Below are 17,306 nucleotides of genomic sequence, written 5' to 3' on the forward strand. Positions count from 1 at the left end.
CCAGCAAGTTAGAATAAGTGAAATATGTGAAAAACAATGCTGTGTGAGCGCAATCTAGTGGTAAGAAATATATCACAACCCCAATGTAATGGGTACAAAGACTGTTAAACACCTGATAGACCGTGATAACCTAAACACACACACACACACACACACACAATCAAAAGTATTTTATATATTTAATATTTACAAATTATTTTATTGTACTTAACAGTGCCTTGTCTGTCTGGTAGACTGTTTCTACATTAAGGCAATCTTGTACATTAGCTTTATATAAAACTCATTCTGGATGTGAAATTGGACTTGGATGTGTCCCTACCAGCACAGATGAAATGTTCATGTTCTAAATCCTGCATTGTCAATTAAGGTCTCTGGTAAATGTTAGTGTATGGAAATCCAGATTAAGATGATGGATTGGGTGTCAGCACATTCCTGAGAGGGGAGATCATGTGATTTGTCTTCACATATTAAATAAAATAAATAAAAGCATTCCAATATTTATTTTTTCAGAACAGGTCAAAGGTGTTGGGTAAATACATTTACTGTTTCAAATTACAACCATGTGGTTTCAGGGGGCAACATCAGTTTTTACATTTTTCATGCTAAAAAGCCATATAGTTTAGTTTCAGCAACTACATTCTGTATATAGGAAGCCTCAGTGTTTTTTGGAGAGCTCTGGTGAGCACAACAGGCTCAGGAGTTGTAGGGAATTAGAATGTGCGCCTGAGCCATCTGCGCCCATAAAGCTCATTTGTGTCTGCTTACGAGGAGAAATTATGCATTATCTGTTCTTAAAGCAATGGAAACACTTTGAGTATTGTTTCATGGAGGGAAGGCACTTCTGTTTGAGGAGAAACTTCATTGTTTAGACCACAATATAATCTGATGTGAAGTTCACCGAATTCAGCACAGGTAAGAGCTAGAATGACTGCTGTAGACTCAGCTCATCTTTTGGCACTTCAGATTTTATTATTGTGAGTTTATTGTAGGCCTATGTCCAAGATTCAATTAGCAAATGTACTCATCTGTGGCATTTAATCAAAAGTGTTGGAGGAATTAGTAGATGTTTTCAGCCTGTAAACATATCAGTGTTTGTCCTGGCTTGTTTTAAATCCCCTTGTGCATGAAGCCATTTTTTGGATTGATTTTTTATATTAATTATGATATTTGTCATTTTAGTAAGCACAAAGCCTCACAAATAATACAAAATCAAGCTATCAACAAATCACTACTCTTATGTAACTTTAGAAACTTGTTTTTTGCTAACAAGCTGACAGGTTCCAAATTTTACCTCTACTTAATGCTGTCTTTTTATGCATTAGATGAGGAATCTTATAAACTCATATTATACATATACACTCATAAATATTCTAATATGCATTCTGATATTTATTTGTTCTGGGCAGCCACGATTGGTCAAAGGAAACGAGGAGCATATAGTGAAATGAGATGTAGGGTAATCGATATAATGTTTATAATACAATATAAAGTGTGTGTAACATGGACACTTTAATAAAAAGGGACCCTGAACACACATAGCATAACAACAAGCACAAGGGGGCAGTATTCTATTTTACTTTTTCAAATGTTCACACTGCATTTACAGAAAGGTTCCTCTCAATGTAATTTATTTGAAAGGTTTGGAAGGTGCACATCTGTTTCAGGTTTCATTTGTTTGATTCTTTTATTTCTGTGTGCATGTATTTAGAAAATGAAAAATGAAATTAATTTAATACTTATTTTCAATAATCCCTTGGTTGTAGAGTGCTAGACTCTTGTATTGGACTATTAAAATGGTCCGCTTAACTTTAACCAAAAAATATACCAGGACATTTGTAATAAGATCATCATGATCTAAGCAGGTAAATATTGTTCTACGGTTTGCAAACCTTTCCGTCCTCACAGACTTTCTCTTCACTTTACAACTATACCACAGTCATTCTGACATATCACAGGTAGTGTACCTGTTATCTTCCTGCAACTCAAGTCTTCAGTCCAGGAGACATATCCTCACAAAGTTCTTCATAACCTTTTTGGGCCACAGTGTCCCAAAGTAGATTTACCTTCAATAACCATTTATTAAATCTCTCCCCCATTAAAGTCGCAAGCTCCCAAGAGCTGGCTGCATTAATCCTGATTACAGGCTGTCAAGCGGAGGAAACGGGGTCTATGTGTCAAGCGTGTCATCGAGAGATGTTTTATCCTCATCTGCATCTTTCTGTCTTGTCAGTTAAGGGCGGGAGAACCCAAAGAGTGAACATCAGGAGATGAGCTTTTGCACTGCTAGTGCTGGGACCGCTTTAGAGACAGAGCAAAAGAGGGTCTTAGAGGGTCCGACACGGTCATGAGTCTTTGAGGTGCAGCGTGAACCGGACACATGGAGAGGGGCGGCAGGAGAGCCAGTGGATCCATCACACGGGCCTCCATCAAACGCACACCATCAGGGTCACAGAAGGTAAGAGTGTCCACTGGTTTTAGTGATGTTTAGGGCTGTTTCCTATTATATGATTTAATGATCTAGAGGAGATTGAAAAGAGTGAAAGTATGTTTTTCTTTAAGAGTGAAGTCAGGAGTATGTGACATGATACTGAACCAGGTATTCACAGCAGGATTCTTATCATTAACTAAAACTTAATCCATAAAAATACATTTTCAAGTACTAAAAAAACTAAACACTAAAACTTAAAAACGATTTAGACAAACTTGAAGGGTTTAGTCTTCGTCCAATCAGTTTGTAAGGATGGGGCAGAGTGTAGAAGACAGTCCAATCAGCTTGGGCTACATATTGTTTACAATTCTTTTCATGACATTCCTTTTTAACTTGGATGTGGAATCATTCTGCTTGTTATTATTTCTGTGCATATGCTTCTTAACTTGTTTTTGAATTGTTAGTGAGGCTTGGTAAACTATTATCATATTATATTTGTACTCAATTTGTACAGTTGAAGCAGTTTAGATCAAAGTCTTCGTGAATCAATACTGGTATTCCACAGGGGTCTGTTTTGGGTCCTCTTTTATTTATTATTTATCTTCTACCCCTTGGTAATATTTCAGGAAATTTGGTATTCAATTCCACTACTATGCCAATAATACCCAACTTTACCTGTCCTCCAAACCTACCTCTACTTTTCCTCCATTTATCATCTCAGATTGTATAGCTGAGATTAAAGAGTTTTACATCAAATCTTGTTAAACTTAACAGCAGTAAAACTGAAATTCTTCTTGTTGGTTCAAAAACCAATCTGGCCAAATCTAAATTTTCCCCTTTTGATAATATTATAATTTGCCAGTATCTGTTTCTAAACAGGTTAAATGTTTGGGTGTCATCTTTGACAGTACTTTTTCATTCGAAGCACATATACTGTAAACAGTGTCATTCACTTTGCATATTTCCACATACGTAATATTAATTGACTTAATGCGGCTCTCTCACTAAAGAACACTGCGATTCTTGTTCATGCTTTAGTTACTTCCCGTATTTTTTTCTTTTTTTATGGCCTGCCTTCAAAGCTTCTCTACAAACTCCAGCTAGTACAGAATTCAGCTGCTCGTATTATTTGCAGAACTCCTCTAACTGAACACATTACTCCCATATTACAACACTTGCATTGGCTTTCCGGTTAAATATTGTATTGATTTTAAAATCCTTCTTCTTACTTACAAGGAACTCAGTAATCTTGCCCCTTTATACTTATCTGACCTTCTTCATATTTACACTCCTAGTCGTACTTTAAGATCATCTTCTGCACTCACTCTTGTTCTCCCTCAGACTCGCACAGCTTCTAAGGTTCCGAGCCTTTAGTCATGGAACTTATTTATGGAACTTGTTGCCACAGGATGTGTGAAACAGTGAAAGTCTTCTTGTTTTTAAATCTTGCCTTAAGACCCATCTTTTTAGGCAGGCTTTTATGTGATTGCTTTGATGCTCTTGTCCAGTCTCGCTGTAATAATGATTATTTGTTGTTTAATGTTGATTGTTTTATTGTGTTTGTCCTTGAGTGTCATGTAAAGCACCTATAAATATAATATAATATAATATAATATAATATAATATAATATAATATAATATAATATAATATAATATAATATAATATAATATAATATGCAAAGGGGTAATGTGAAAAATGTATTAGTAAGTTTAAAAAACTGATTTCCCTCTTTAAAACTTGCAGATTATCTCTACAGTTGCACCACTAACCACAGCTGCTCCCATGAAGCTAAAAAGCAAATTTAACTTGTTGCTATATTGCGAAACATGAAGTTAGAGATACATTATATAAAACAGATTTGCATCTTTTAAATCTCTTACTAATCCAAATCCTAATCTTAACGATCGCATGAGAAACCAAAAGGGCGGCTCTAAGCCCGAACAAGCAACGCAACTTTCTCCAGCAGCACCAGAATGAGCGGCACCTCTGTGGTTTGATGCTCCTCTGCTGCCTCTAATCCCCCATAATGCCCAGTATGAGCACCAGCAGCTAGGCAAGATTAAGCACTTTAACTCCCTACTTTCAAATGTACCAATTTCATGTGATTAACAATGAAGATATAGTCTTCAGAAGGAATCGAATATATCTTTACAGCGGTAGACTCTTGTGCCAATGAGGCACATTTTGGACTCATGTAAAGCATGTAGGAGTTGTCAAAGTAAAATCTACTCCGCATCTTCCAGTAGAGGGTAAATGAGTGAGAATACATAAATCAAATTCCTGTGAATGTTTATGAATGTGTGATACCCTTACGAAAAATAAGTATACTTCAAGTTCATTTTATGAGTAATATTCAAGTATATTTTTATGAGTAATATTCAAGTATATTTTTAAGTATACATTATGTAGTAAGTATACTAATGTCAATATGTACTAGTAGTAAATTGTAAGTGTACTATTTTAATACCGCTTGGCACTAAATTGGCCCACTTTTAGTATATAAAAGTATGTTTAAGTGTACTATAAGTGTAACAGTAGTAAACTTTAAGTGCACAACTAGTTCATAATTATTATGTTTCTCATTTGTACTGCAAGTGAACTTATGGGTATACTAGTAGTTTACTATTTTAATACTTGTAGCAACTTTGAAGTATACTCTCAGTAAACTACTAGTTTAGTAGTTTTATACTACAAGTTTTCTTTAAGTGAACTTAACATTATACTTATAGTTTACTATTTATATATAATTTTTGCACTTGCAGTAGCCCTATACTAGCCTACTATGTTCAAATGTTATTTTTTATACTTGAAAAATACCTTTAACTGTAATTTAATTTTTAAAAACATTGTATTAGCTTCATGCATCCTTTATCAACACTTGAATGTTGGTAAGTTTCATAAAGAAAGGCAACATTTCAAACAAAAAAGATGAGAAAATCGATTTTTTGTCAAAGACTACGCCTTGATCAGATTCAGAATGATCAAAACACAGATGGAGTAGATCGAGTCCAACACCCCCAAAGCTTCAAAGTCGTTTTCTCTTCATGGGTTACGCTTCATTTGGAAACATTAAGCAGTTTTGATTTACAAGCTGTTTAATGTTTGATGATCACATTATTTTACATTTGAGTGAGCACGCTTCTATCACTTGTTTCAGCTTCTTCTTCTCCTGTGTTTTGATCCAGAGATTCTGTACTAGAAGATGTGTCATAGCGCCCCCTACCGTATAACAGTGAAAACATGGATAGCTGGAAAATTCAGTCAATAGTGGGGAAAGAGTAAAGTACAATTAAAGTAAATTCCTATGTGCACTACCAGTGGACTACTGGCCTACCCAAAAATTCAGATACGCAGAATTAGAAACATATCTGTTTTATATCAATATTTTAATCAATATTTTCAAACAATGTAAGTTTCATAAGACTGTATATGAAAAACTATGTAAAAAAAAGTATATTTAATAGGCTACTCGATCAAAAGAGTAAACACAACTATACTTTGAATAGTTAATTATACTTTTAAGTATATCTTGATCAAAAGATTGAGTACAAGTACAGGCCAAATATACTTGGACTTTTCTCTTAGTATAAGTCAAGTACACTTAAGTGTAATTAAATATATTTCTGAGAAGTACATAAAGTATATTTTTGAGAAGTATATAAAATGTAGACTGAAAGAATGCTTTCTTCTTTTTAGTTGAAAAGAAGTATACTAATAGAACACCTGCATAAAATTATTTTTCGTAAGGGTAGTGAATAAATGTAATACTGCTATTATTGTTTAGCAGTACAGTGAAAAACAAATTTCACAAGGGGTTGTGTCCAGTCTAAGGATATGGTTATTTAAACACCTCCTTTGACATGTGCATGCATCCTCCAAAAATTCACAATAATTTATCTTTTCGGTCTCTGTCCCTCCCCCCCTCCCAGACAGAGAAAAACACTCTCACACAAACATGGTTGTCTAAAAAATGTGTCTTATGACTAAGAAATCTCAAGCCTAATCAGTGACATGTTGGTCTCATGTGATGATGGCTAACTGGATTTTCAAACCCACAGAGACAATGAGTCTTTTTAGAGACCGAGTAAGAGGGGAAAAGTACTGTTTTAAAAAGGTTAAGCATATTAAACTTGCCCAGAACTCTACAGACCATTGTCTTCGAACTTGGTATAACCTCAATAATACTGAATTGGCAACCATCAGAACAAATTACAGCAAACAAAAAAACATATAGCTTTTCAGTTTAAGATCTTAAAATGGCATAAGTTCTTTACAAGCAAAATCTCAATCTCAATTTATTTATAAAGCACAATAAAACAACAGTAGTTGACCATTGTGTTCAACGTTCAACAGTATGACAGTAAAATGCAACATAAACACATAAATTAAACTTAGACTAGCCTAACTTTTAAGCCTTCTCAAAGAGAGGTTTTGCGTTTTTCTTACTCTCCTTGAGATTTAAGAAATTTAGGGACATCATGCTTTAATACCTGACAAAAAAGCGATTAAAGCACTCAAACCATGGCTGTCATTTTGCTTAAAAGGCACATCGATTTGCATATATAGAGAAAACAAAATAGGGGATAGGATAGATCCTTGGGGAACCTCACAGGTCAAGACTGATTTAGAGGATGAACACCCATCCACAAAGACAGAGAAAGTTCTACTGTAGTTTTCAAATAGGATTTAGGGCAAAAAATTAAACACTCACAAAGTGTTCAAAGATATTTGTCTTTCTCTTGCTAGATGTTCACAAATATACAGTATAGAGCGAGATAGACAGATAGATGGATAGATAGTGTTTTTTTTTTACAAAGTTGTGAGTTGAACTGTGAGCACAAATCAAATCTCACACTGCTCATTAGTTCTAAGGAATGGGTCCCCGGACCGTTGCCCTCTCATGTGATCATCAGTGTCTGGTTTTGAAGAAACTCAAACAATGCATGAAGTGTGTTAACAGGCTATGCTATATAAAATTTTAGAAAGTATGTATTTATTTACCATGTCTTTGTGGGTTTTGCTTTTACAATGTGAAAATGCAGACTTGACCACAAACTGTGGGAAAGTTTTGCATAAACTTTTAATCTGATTTCCCCTTTTCAGCTCTCACAAATCGCAACTGCAATCCTATTTATGAACAAATGCCTTTTTAGTTGAGCAACAATGTGCGAGATGTCTGACTATGTGGAAAGACTCAATGGTGTTGATTGTTGCCAGGTTTGCTATAGGCCTTGTTAATTTGATCAAGAAAATCAGGTTTTTCCTTCCAGAGAGCTTTTGTCCGTTTTCCGAGGAAAACTCTAACAAAGCTGATGAGTGCTCAGCAGATTTGAGTTTTAATTGCTGTGGATAATGAGTTTAAACAAGCCGAAATAAGTGCGTCATACTGGCTGAACTACTGCAGTGGCAAGAGCCCTTTGTCTTCAAGAGCTTTAATTACCAGTAGTCCACGTGGGTTTTGAGGACAGTATCAGACTGCTGAAAGAGTGAGATGGTTGAGGAAATAACCCATTGAAAAGCACTTTAAACCAATGATCTCAGCACATCTATTTGACCCATGAAAGGGCTAAATGGACATCTTCATTTTGGGTGTAATCTCCCCATGTTTACAATGGTTGACCAAGCAACCCTGCTAAATAATATAATATGTAACCAGCCCAATGTCGTTAACTAATCTCCCTGCATGGCCAAATTGGTCAGACTGGTCTGTTTTGAGGGCATTTTAAGCTGGTCATGCTAGTAGACCAGCTAAACACCAGCTTAACCAGGTTGGGAGACCAGCCAAAACCACCTTAGAATGATTTACTGATATTCTTTTATCAACTACTGATAGCTTCATAAAACCAAACCACTAGTTTATTTCACAATGTATTAATAATGTTTTCACAATTGGATCTTTTTAAATCAACAGATGAAACATCTTCTACTGAGTAGTGTTCCTCACTATGGTTGGTGGTTAAAGACTTCTCTATTTATTTGTGTAAAAGATTCTTCCCTAAAAGAATAAAGTCAGTAGAGTCATCAATGCTTAGACGTGATTGTTAGTCCGTCAGAACCATTTTCCCTCCACAATATGGTTGGTGAAAATAGAGATTAACAACAATTAGTGTTGGATGACCTTGCTCCCAACTGGAGTCCTGTCATGTTTTAACTAGGCCTCTTTTCAAAAGAATGCCCAATTCTCTCAATTATGCAAATTGGGCTTGAAATCAAAGTGGTCAGAGGAGGGTGACACTTGCAAATGAAAGGCTTGGTGAGTTCCCATTCCTGTCCATTTCTAGATACAAACCTGACTCTCGTCATCTTGTGAAGAGTGTTTGAGGTAGAAAAGCCGCCGCAAAAGGTTTTCTGAGCTTAAGGAGTGCGTTTCATGGGGGTTGTGAAGCTATCAAAGTAGATTTGTTGTGCTTTGCTCCAGCGAGGGATGAAAATACCCTGTGGGCAAGGAGAGAGGGGTCATGGGACTCCCAAAAGGATTACCTTGAACTGGAGTCATGGGACGTGCCCCGAACAAAGAGCCTGCTCACATGCTCATCATATGAACGGCCCCTCATAAAGTGATGAAGTTTCATGTCCTGTGGGATTCATTGAGCGCTGGCGCTCTGGGAAAGAGCACCCCTCGCCAGCAGAGCTCCAGGAGGGACACAGATGCAGAAAGTTTCCCGTTGGCACTTTCTTAACGCCGACTAGAGGCTCCACAGGTAGGACCCCTGCTAGCTAACACTAGGTGAACAGAAGGAACCCATGGATCCATGGTCTACTGATGCTACTGTGAGGATGGGATAGGAATGATCAGGACTGGGTTTACAAGATCGTAGTATTGAAATCTAAAACTTGAGAATAATTTACCAATATTTTCTTGTGTTTTCTCCCTGCAACAGCAATGAGCAATTTCCAAAAAAAACATCTTTGTTAACAATGTTTACATGTATATTAGTTATCAATGTTTTACAGTTTTAATTGTGCAATGGAAAGTCATGGTTTGGTGGGTTTCTAACATGTTCTGTCTTTCTTATCTTGACTACTGCCCTGTGACTTATTTTTCGGAGGAGATTTGCCTCAAAAGTTTTCGGCTTAATTAGGGCTGAACCAACAACAAAAGCCCAGACAGATATTGCTATGAACCAAAGGTTCATTTCTTCCAGAGCAAGAGGACAAACACAAAGCTGGCACGGCAAAATCTGACATGGTCTTTTGCAAAAGCTAAAAATGTTGGTGGGTTTCCATGGCACTGAACAGAAAAAAGAAAAGAGATGAATATCTCTGGTCTGGAACAGGGTTTGAACTCTATTTGCTATGCACTAATAATTACAAGCAAAACAGGCCACAGCCTAGACTCTCTGGAGGGTCTTTCATTCAACTGATACATCTACACATCCTGACCACAAGCAACAGTTGATTTGCAATGTTATAACTATGGGAACTGTAAATGACCAGCATTATCTGTGTACTAGTATATTACTAAAAGCATATTGATCTGTTTCTGTACATCTACGGCTAGCGCTTACTGTACCACTCATACTTTAGTAAGGATTATCATTGCAAAGAGGATTTACTCCATTCACTCTAGGCAAACTCAAGGGACTAAAAGCAGTTCTTGCTGTAACTGATGTTGAAATATGAGGTCTGATGGTAAAAATGGATGGTACATTAAATACTGTGTAATGTGTAATGTTGAAGGTTTGTGCTTGTATTATTGTTTCTAGAACCAAACTACTATTTATTTTATTTTAATTTCATATTAATGTGAATTGTGAAACTTAAAAACCTATATACGAAGACTCTTCCACTTTATTTACTGCCTTCTCTGCTTCTGAGGGTCAGAAAGGTGTTTTATTTTATTTTAATAATCTGAATTGTGAAACATTAACGTATATTTTCAGATAATTTTACACCATATTTACTACTTTTTCTTCTCCGTTTCCTAGTGCCAGAAAGCTTGGATTGAGAGAACCTTTTACAAAAGAGAATGTATGAATATTTTTCCAGCCAAGGATCCAACTCGGTGAGCTAAAGAACACGCATCCAAGTACATATAATGACACCATTGTGCAAGACAAATTACCTCTATGACTCATTTTGTTTAGAGCCTTTTTAGTCTCTTATGTAATGAGGGGTGATTGTGTGACATCATAAGCCCTTTTACAGATCACTGTGTGGGCATGTTTCAGGGCTGAATATGAAGAGATCGGTGTAGTTCAGTCCACCACACTTCCTGTATGTGGAGGGATGCCAGGGTGTGCGCTGATGCGTGTACCAACACCAACCATGGTTTAGACAGCCCTGATAGGTGGTTTATATGCGTAGAAAGAATAGACAGTACCCTCCAACCAATTATTTCAATGATGAAATGTCAGCTAATTGAGCCACATCTTGTTGCATGCAATAAAACAAACCTCCAACATTACTTCTGCTGTGATTTTCCTCAGGTGCGCCTGTGGTTATCTAGTGACTCAACACACAGCCATTGCAGCAGGCGCCGCCACCAACAAGCCATCAGAAGAGAACCATCTTGTGCAAGTGGACCCTCCTCAAGAAAAATGGTCGGTGGTCAGACATACCCACACCACCCCTACTGACGCTTACGGCACCATTGAATTTCAAGGAGGAGGATTTGTCAACAAAGCCATGGTATCTATTCTGAACATTATTGGGTGAATTCACTTACTAGTTGCGCTACTTTTACACCTGGTATTTCAATGGAAAACGTATTCGTTAACTACCTGTAAGTGCATGGCAATAAACAAACTAACTCTCAATAAATTCCCGCTTGAGAGTTGAATTTTACATCCGACAAAGACTAAATAACCAACCAAACCGCTTTTGTGGTTACATAATTGCAGGAAAAGATTCATGAATCTGCTAGCTTAGTTCGAAAATAAACAAATTTGCCTTTAATCTTAAAATGCAATCTTTCCTACAGTATATTCGGGTGTCGCATGATACTAAGCCGGACAGCTTGCTGCATCTCATGGTGAAGGAATGGCAGCTGGAGTTGCCCACGCTGCTCATATCAGTTCACGGTGGTCTCCAGAACTTTGACCTGCAGCCCAAACTAAAGCAAGTCTTTGGGAAAGGCCTGATCAAGGCTGCCGTGACTACCGGAGCATGGATCTTCACTGGTGGAGTAAGCACCGGTGGGTATATATGGTCTACAACAGGGATAAGCAAATCCAGTCCTAAAGGGCCACTGTCTTGCAGAGGTTAGCTCCATCCCCAGTCAAACATACCTGAAAAATCTAACCAAAATCTTCAGGATAACTAGAAAATAAAAGTTTAATTAGGGATAGAGACGAACTCTGCATGACAGGATCAGAGGTGCCCACTCCTGGTCTACAAGTACGAATTCAATCCACACAGTTGAAATCATCCAACATTTGGATCCATCTTCAATCTGTTTTTTTAGGGATATGTGATTTGTTTGATATCAGATGTGCATAAGAGTGTTTCCTTAATCTGTTTTATGTTACTCTCACAATGTAGGAGTAATCCGGCACGTTGGAGATGCTTTGAAGGACCACTCTTCTAAATCCAGATGGAAGGTCTGCGCTATAGGCATCGCTCCATGGGGAATCCTGGAGAGCAAAGAGGATTTAATTGGAAAAGATGTAAGCATGATCTATCGGTATATAATACAAATCATGATGGTGCTCATATACTCATATACTAAACTAATATTCTGAGGTGTTATGCTACGTCAACTAATAGTAGAAGCTTCATACTTGTCTACTGACATCCGCAATGTTTTGTTCCTCTTCAGGTGAACAAACCGTACCAGGCCATCTCCAACCCTCTGAGCAAACTTGCCGTTCTCAACAATAGCCACTCGCACTTCATACTATCCGATAATGGCACATGTGGGAAATATGGGGCGGAGGTCAAACTACGCAGGCAGTTGGAGAAACACATTTCACTCCAGAAGATTAACACGCGTAAGTGCAGTAGCATCAGTGAATCTTATCTGCTTTAGGTCTAATGTACCTCTGATCTCCTAAGAGGGTGCATTTGAAAGCTCGCTAAGGGTTTGAATGACACAAGATATATCCTGATTATCAGTGATGGGGTCAGGGACCAATGGAGATATGCTCCATGCCATTACAGGTTTGATCAAGGCTTTGCTGTCTGTGACCTGTGGGTTTCCCTTTGTCATCCTATGCCTGGAGCTTGTGATAAGGCAGGGACAGCAAAGGGAGGCTCAGCTGTCACCACTCACATCGTCATCGGCTGATCTAGGATCAGACCCGGGAGCAGCAAATTAAAATGATTGTACTCCCCACATTTCCGACTTTTAAATACCACTCCTTTTGTTAATCACAAAAGGGCTTTTTGATTTTTTTTATGTGCATGCATTTGGAGTAATTGAAAATATGATTTAAAAAACAACACCCAAAAGGCTCAAACATTCAGGCTAATGTTTTGTAATAGTATTATATTGATATGTGCACAATCCCTGTACTAAGAAAATCAAAACATTTAGGTAAGTGAATTGCTTTTTTGTGTATGTGTGTTAGGATTGGGCCAGGGTGTACCGGTGGTGTGTTTGATTGTGGAGGGGGGTCCCAATGTCATCTCCATTGCCCTGGAAAGCCTGCGTGAGGAACCGCCTGTGCCTGTAGTGGTTTGTGATGGCAGTGGTCGAGCCTCTGATATTATTTCCTTCGCCCACAAATACTCAGAGATTGAAGGGTGAGTGTTAATAATCATTATTCAACAGATCTCTGGAATACATTACTTGATTCAGATTTTTCAGTCGCGAAATTCCATAATTGTTTATTTATTTAATTGATGCATAGATGTAATCAAGATCAGACCCCTTTTGCTTCACCCTGAGAGGGTCCCGATTGGCCTTTAGGGGTTTATGTTCCAATAATGACCAGCTACCCATCATTATCTAGTACAGACCCATCATTAATAGGAACACTGAGAATCAGTTGCCCAATCTGTTCATTATCAAAACTGTATTTTCAGACTGGTAAACGAGGACGCAAAAGAGCAACTGTTGGTCACCATCCAGAAAACCTTTAACTACAACAAAATGCAGTCAGGGCAGATTCTGTTAATGGTCATTGAATGCATGAAGAAGAGGGAGTTGGTAAGTATTTACAATGGCGTAAGATCATGTAACAAATGTAGACCAACATTCATTAAAACAAAACCATTCATTTTCTTTCTTGATGAAATAAAAACTGTTATAACCAGTCTAAGATGCTCTTTGGTGGTCTCTCAGTCTGGTCAGGTTTTCTGGTTTTACATTGGTTTTTCAGCTTGTTCTAGAGATACCAGTTTGGCCAGGCTGGGAGACCAGCTAGATCAGACTAAATATTGACTGAATATTTTTTGTGCAAACTTTCATCAATAAACATTTCCATTCATTATTCATTTTGTCATGTGTTTTTCTTCATGTGTCTCTCATGCATTCATCTACATCTGCTCCCTAGTTGTATTAATCAGGTACATCACATCACATCTTTACATTTACATGTAAAGCATTTAGCAGACACTCTTATCAGAAGCGACTAATGATTTTGCTTCACATATAAGACCGTTGTGATTAACAGATGACAAGCATGCAATATACAACATTATTTGGTAGAAAAGAAGTGCTTTCTGAGTCCATTAGTTAGAATGGACTTCACAATCACCAGATATTTACCCAGTGACCCAGTGCTCGGCTAATGGTAATATTTGTGCCGCTGCAGCTTTAACTGAGGGTAAGTGATATGTTAAGTATTTAGTAATACTGCTTCAGGACAGGAGATAATCTGTAGCTCTATACATCTGGACTAGGATCAGTGAAGTGCCACCTGTTCTTGCTTACCAGCTACGCTCATTCACCCTGTTCCTGAATATGAGCAGATGGGGAGGGAGGGAGGGTGGATCCATTTCTCTCTAATCCACACTGTACATCTCCTGCTTATTACAGTGATATCACATCACGTTGTCTGGCATTAGATAGGCTAATGGCTTCCACAACAGTGTTTTACATAAAATGAGATCCTAATGTATGTTAAGAGCTCACGTCCATGTACATACATAAAACCGTTGGTTTATATGGATATTAGGGACATAAATGCACTTAAAAATTTCAAGCACACTATTAAAAGTGACTATTGATAGCTTAGCCAATGCTAGTATGAAAACAAGCATGCTAATGTTTCCCCAAGCAATTTGTGTAAAAAAAAATTTAACCTGAAATTGACATACATTCATTCTCAAAATATTAAGTGTTAAGGTTTAGGTGTTGCAACCCAATGTAGCCATGAGATACTAATCTAACTGCAGACTCAACCATAAGTTTCTCATTAGCAATGAATGCTAACACTCAGGAGTGTCTTGAAATTAGGCCACTCATCCACGTCAGCGTGATTGCATTTAATATTACCGTGCATGTGACAGCAGCTCCGTGGTAATTTAATTTGATACCAGACATCTTAAACAAGGAAAGCAGTATTACTTAATTTGAGAGCTATGAAGTTATGCAGAGTTAATGCTTAATTCTGATCAAATTAAGCCAAACATTTATCCATGAAAACAGATCTTCCATTAATTTTCATCACCATAATTCTGAATGAGCTCACATCCTTGCCCAAAATAAAGGTATTAAAAAGTGTCAAGTGTTAGTTTTGCTGTCCCATTTAACTTGTTTTGTGTAGATAACAGTCTTTCGAATGGGCGCGGAGGGACAAGATGACATTGAAATGGCTATCCTCACTGCATTACTGAAAGGTATTGTGAGAATGCAGACCTTCTAAAATTTCACCACAGTTTTGGTCCATGGTTAAAAATGAGCTCAGATGTGTTCATTGTAATTCAGGAACAAACGCATCAGCTCCAGATCAACTGAGCTTGGCTTTGGCTTGGAATAGAGTTGACATAGCACGCAACCAAATCTTTGTGTATGGGCACAACCTACCAGTGAGTGAAATATGTGACACTTCAAAATATACCCAAGAAATAAGACAATAATGATTTCCCAGAGACTTTTCTTAAGTTGTAAAATGTGTTTTCATAGCCGGCGAGTGCCCTTGCTAGCATCTCCACCAGCACAGCACCAAAAGAAAAGCAGAAAGGAACAACTCAACGTAACAAAGGAAAGGCCAGAGGAAAAAAGGGCAAAGGAGGCAAAGCCAAACCAGAACAACCAGAGGAAACTGACCCCAGAAAGTTAGAACTACTCAACTGGGTAAGACAGTGTGGTCCCTCTGCACCATCATTTCCACCATTATTAAAGTAATTTGTATATAATATTATATAATATAATATAACCCACTTTTAAATGAAGTCTTGCTGGTTTTCCTCATGAACATTAAGTACACAAAACTTGAAATAAAGGATGTGTCAGACTGATTCAATCCAGAAACTCCAGAGTTCTTGAGTCTTTGGCTGCGTCCGAAATCGCATACTCCGAGTAGGTACTTATTTTGAATTTGAGTGATTACTTCAGGGCTGCTAAAAAAGTATATTCTATATTATTATATTCACACCATAATCTCGCTGGAAGTAGAAGGTCATCCAAGTATTTTTTTGCCTACTCTTTTATTACTGTGAATTTGGAAATACTGCTTTTGTCACATACTGTTTTTCGTCTACTATATTAGGGAAGTATGCGATTTTGGACGCAGCTTAGGTTACCAGTTTATTAAAAGAACCAGATTGTAATCAGAGTCATTTGATTGTGAATCAGACTTCACTGTTTGTTCTGTAGGTTTTTGATTCACTAAACAGAAGTGGCTCAGAAGAGTCATTTGATCATGAATCGAATTACATTCATGCAGCTTGCTTAACAGAATTTTTTTCTTTCCATTATTTTGTCGTACACTTTCTGCAGTAATCACTGGTCCTTAAGTGAGACATTTGGAACAGGGTTTATAGTCCACCATTACCAAACTAGATAATCTCACATATACGACATACTTAGGTTTAAGTTTAGTGCTTCAGACAGTGTGTTTAGCTTTTCCTCACTGTAAACTCTTGCTCACTGTCGCCCTCTTCAGGTGAATTCCCTCGAGCAGGCCATGATGGATGCTTTGGTTCTGGACAGAGTGGATTTCGTCAAGCTCCTGATAGAAAACGGTGTAAACATTCACCATTTTCTAACCATCCCTCGATTAGAGGAGTTATACAACACTGTAAGCACCGTAACCATTATCATTTTGGAGCTTATCACAAAAGAAGCACAATAGAGGATGAGAGCAATTCATTAATCCACTGGGGGAAAAAATGCAAGCCCTGCTGTCATATTTTTTAATATTGCTCATTTTATTACTCAATCATATGCAATCTTGAGTGTGTGTGTGTGTTTTGTTTTTGTTTGTTTTTATCAGAAACTTGGTCCTGCCAACACTCTACATATTGTAGTAAGAGATGTTAAAAAGGTAAAGCTATCTGACTTTAATTCTATATTCTCATTAATTCAACTCGACTGCTTATGTTTTTTGAAGAAAATGTAAAAATATAATATTTCGTGCATGTATTTTCAGTAAACTTAATATGACGAACATCTCAGGAGAAATAACATTTGTTCTTTTGATTTCAAAGGGGAATCTCCCACCGGATTACCAAATCACATTGATTGACATTGGATTAGTGGTGGAGTACCTGATGGGCGGAGCCTATCGCTGTAACTACACAAGGAAAAACTTCAGAGCTCTTTACAACAATCTTTATGGACTGAAGAGGGTGAGACGCAGAGGTTAATAAAACTAGTAAATGTTTCAATCATGTACAAATAGTCTAAATAATTTAATGTCCCTTTATTTGTAGCCTAAAGCCTTGAAGCTGCTTGGAATGGAGGTACACGTCAAATATTTGACCTTCTTTTAATTATATTCTCTGACAGATCACACAATATCTTTATTAATATAAATATCCTGCTCA

General features: G+C 37.3%; 1 protein-coding gene across 2 annotated transcripts in view; it reads left to right on the plus strand.

Moving 5' to 3' along the window:
• trpm1b (transient receptor potential cation channel, subfamily M, member 1b) overlaps positions 1 to 17,306 on the plus strand; it is a 39,056-nt gene that overhangs the window by 13,770 nt on the left and 7,980 nt on the right. The window contains exons 2-16 of one of the 2 annotated variants that reach the window (XM_082159851.1): positions 2,231 to 2,455; positions 10,358 to 10,434; positions 10,859 to 11,060; positions 11,353 to 11,566; positions 11,913 to 12,037; positions 12,190 to 12,361; positions 12,941 to 13,115; positions 13,398 to 13,521; positions 15,083 to 15,155; positions 15,244 to 15,344; positions 15,442 to 15,612; positions 16,424 to 16,558; positions 16,754 to 16,804; positions 16,968 to 17,108; positions 17,193 to 17,222. In XM_082159851.1, the coding sequence (XP_082015977.1) occupies positions 2,378 to 2,455; positions 10,358 to 10,434; positions 10,859 to 11,060; positions 11,353 to 11,566; positions 11,913 to 12,037; positions 12,190 to 12,361; positions 12,941 to 13,115; positions 13,398 to 13,521; positions 15,083 to 15,155; positions 15,244 to 15,344; positions 15,442 to 15,612; positions 16,424 to 16,558; positions 16,754 to 16,804; positions 16,968 to 17,108; positions 17,193 to 17,222 (1,869 nt within the window). In that variant the 5' untranslated portion in view covers positions 2,231 to 2,377. Of the gene's footprint in view, positions 1 to 2,230; positions 2,456 to 4,097; positions 9,131 to 10,357; positions 10,435 to 10,858; positions 11,061 to 11,352; positions 11,567 to 11,912; positions 12,038 to 12,189; positions 12,362 to 12,940; positions 13,116 to 13,397; positions 13,805 to 15,082; positions 15,156 to 15,243; positions 15,345 to 15,441; positions 15,613 to 16,423; positions 16,559 to 16,753; positions 16,805 to 16,967; positions 17,109 to 17,192; positions 17,223 to 17,306 lie in introns of those variants that run through there. The other variant, XM_082159850.1, reaches the window with a different exon arrangement.

This window comes from Leuciscus leuciscus, assembly GCF_965113295.1.
Source record: "Leuciscus leuciscus genome assembly, chromosome: 25".
Taxonomy (NCBI): Eukaryota; Metazoa; Chordata; class Actinopteri; order Cypriniformes; family Leuciscidae; genus Leuciscus; species Leuciscus leuciscus.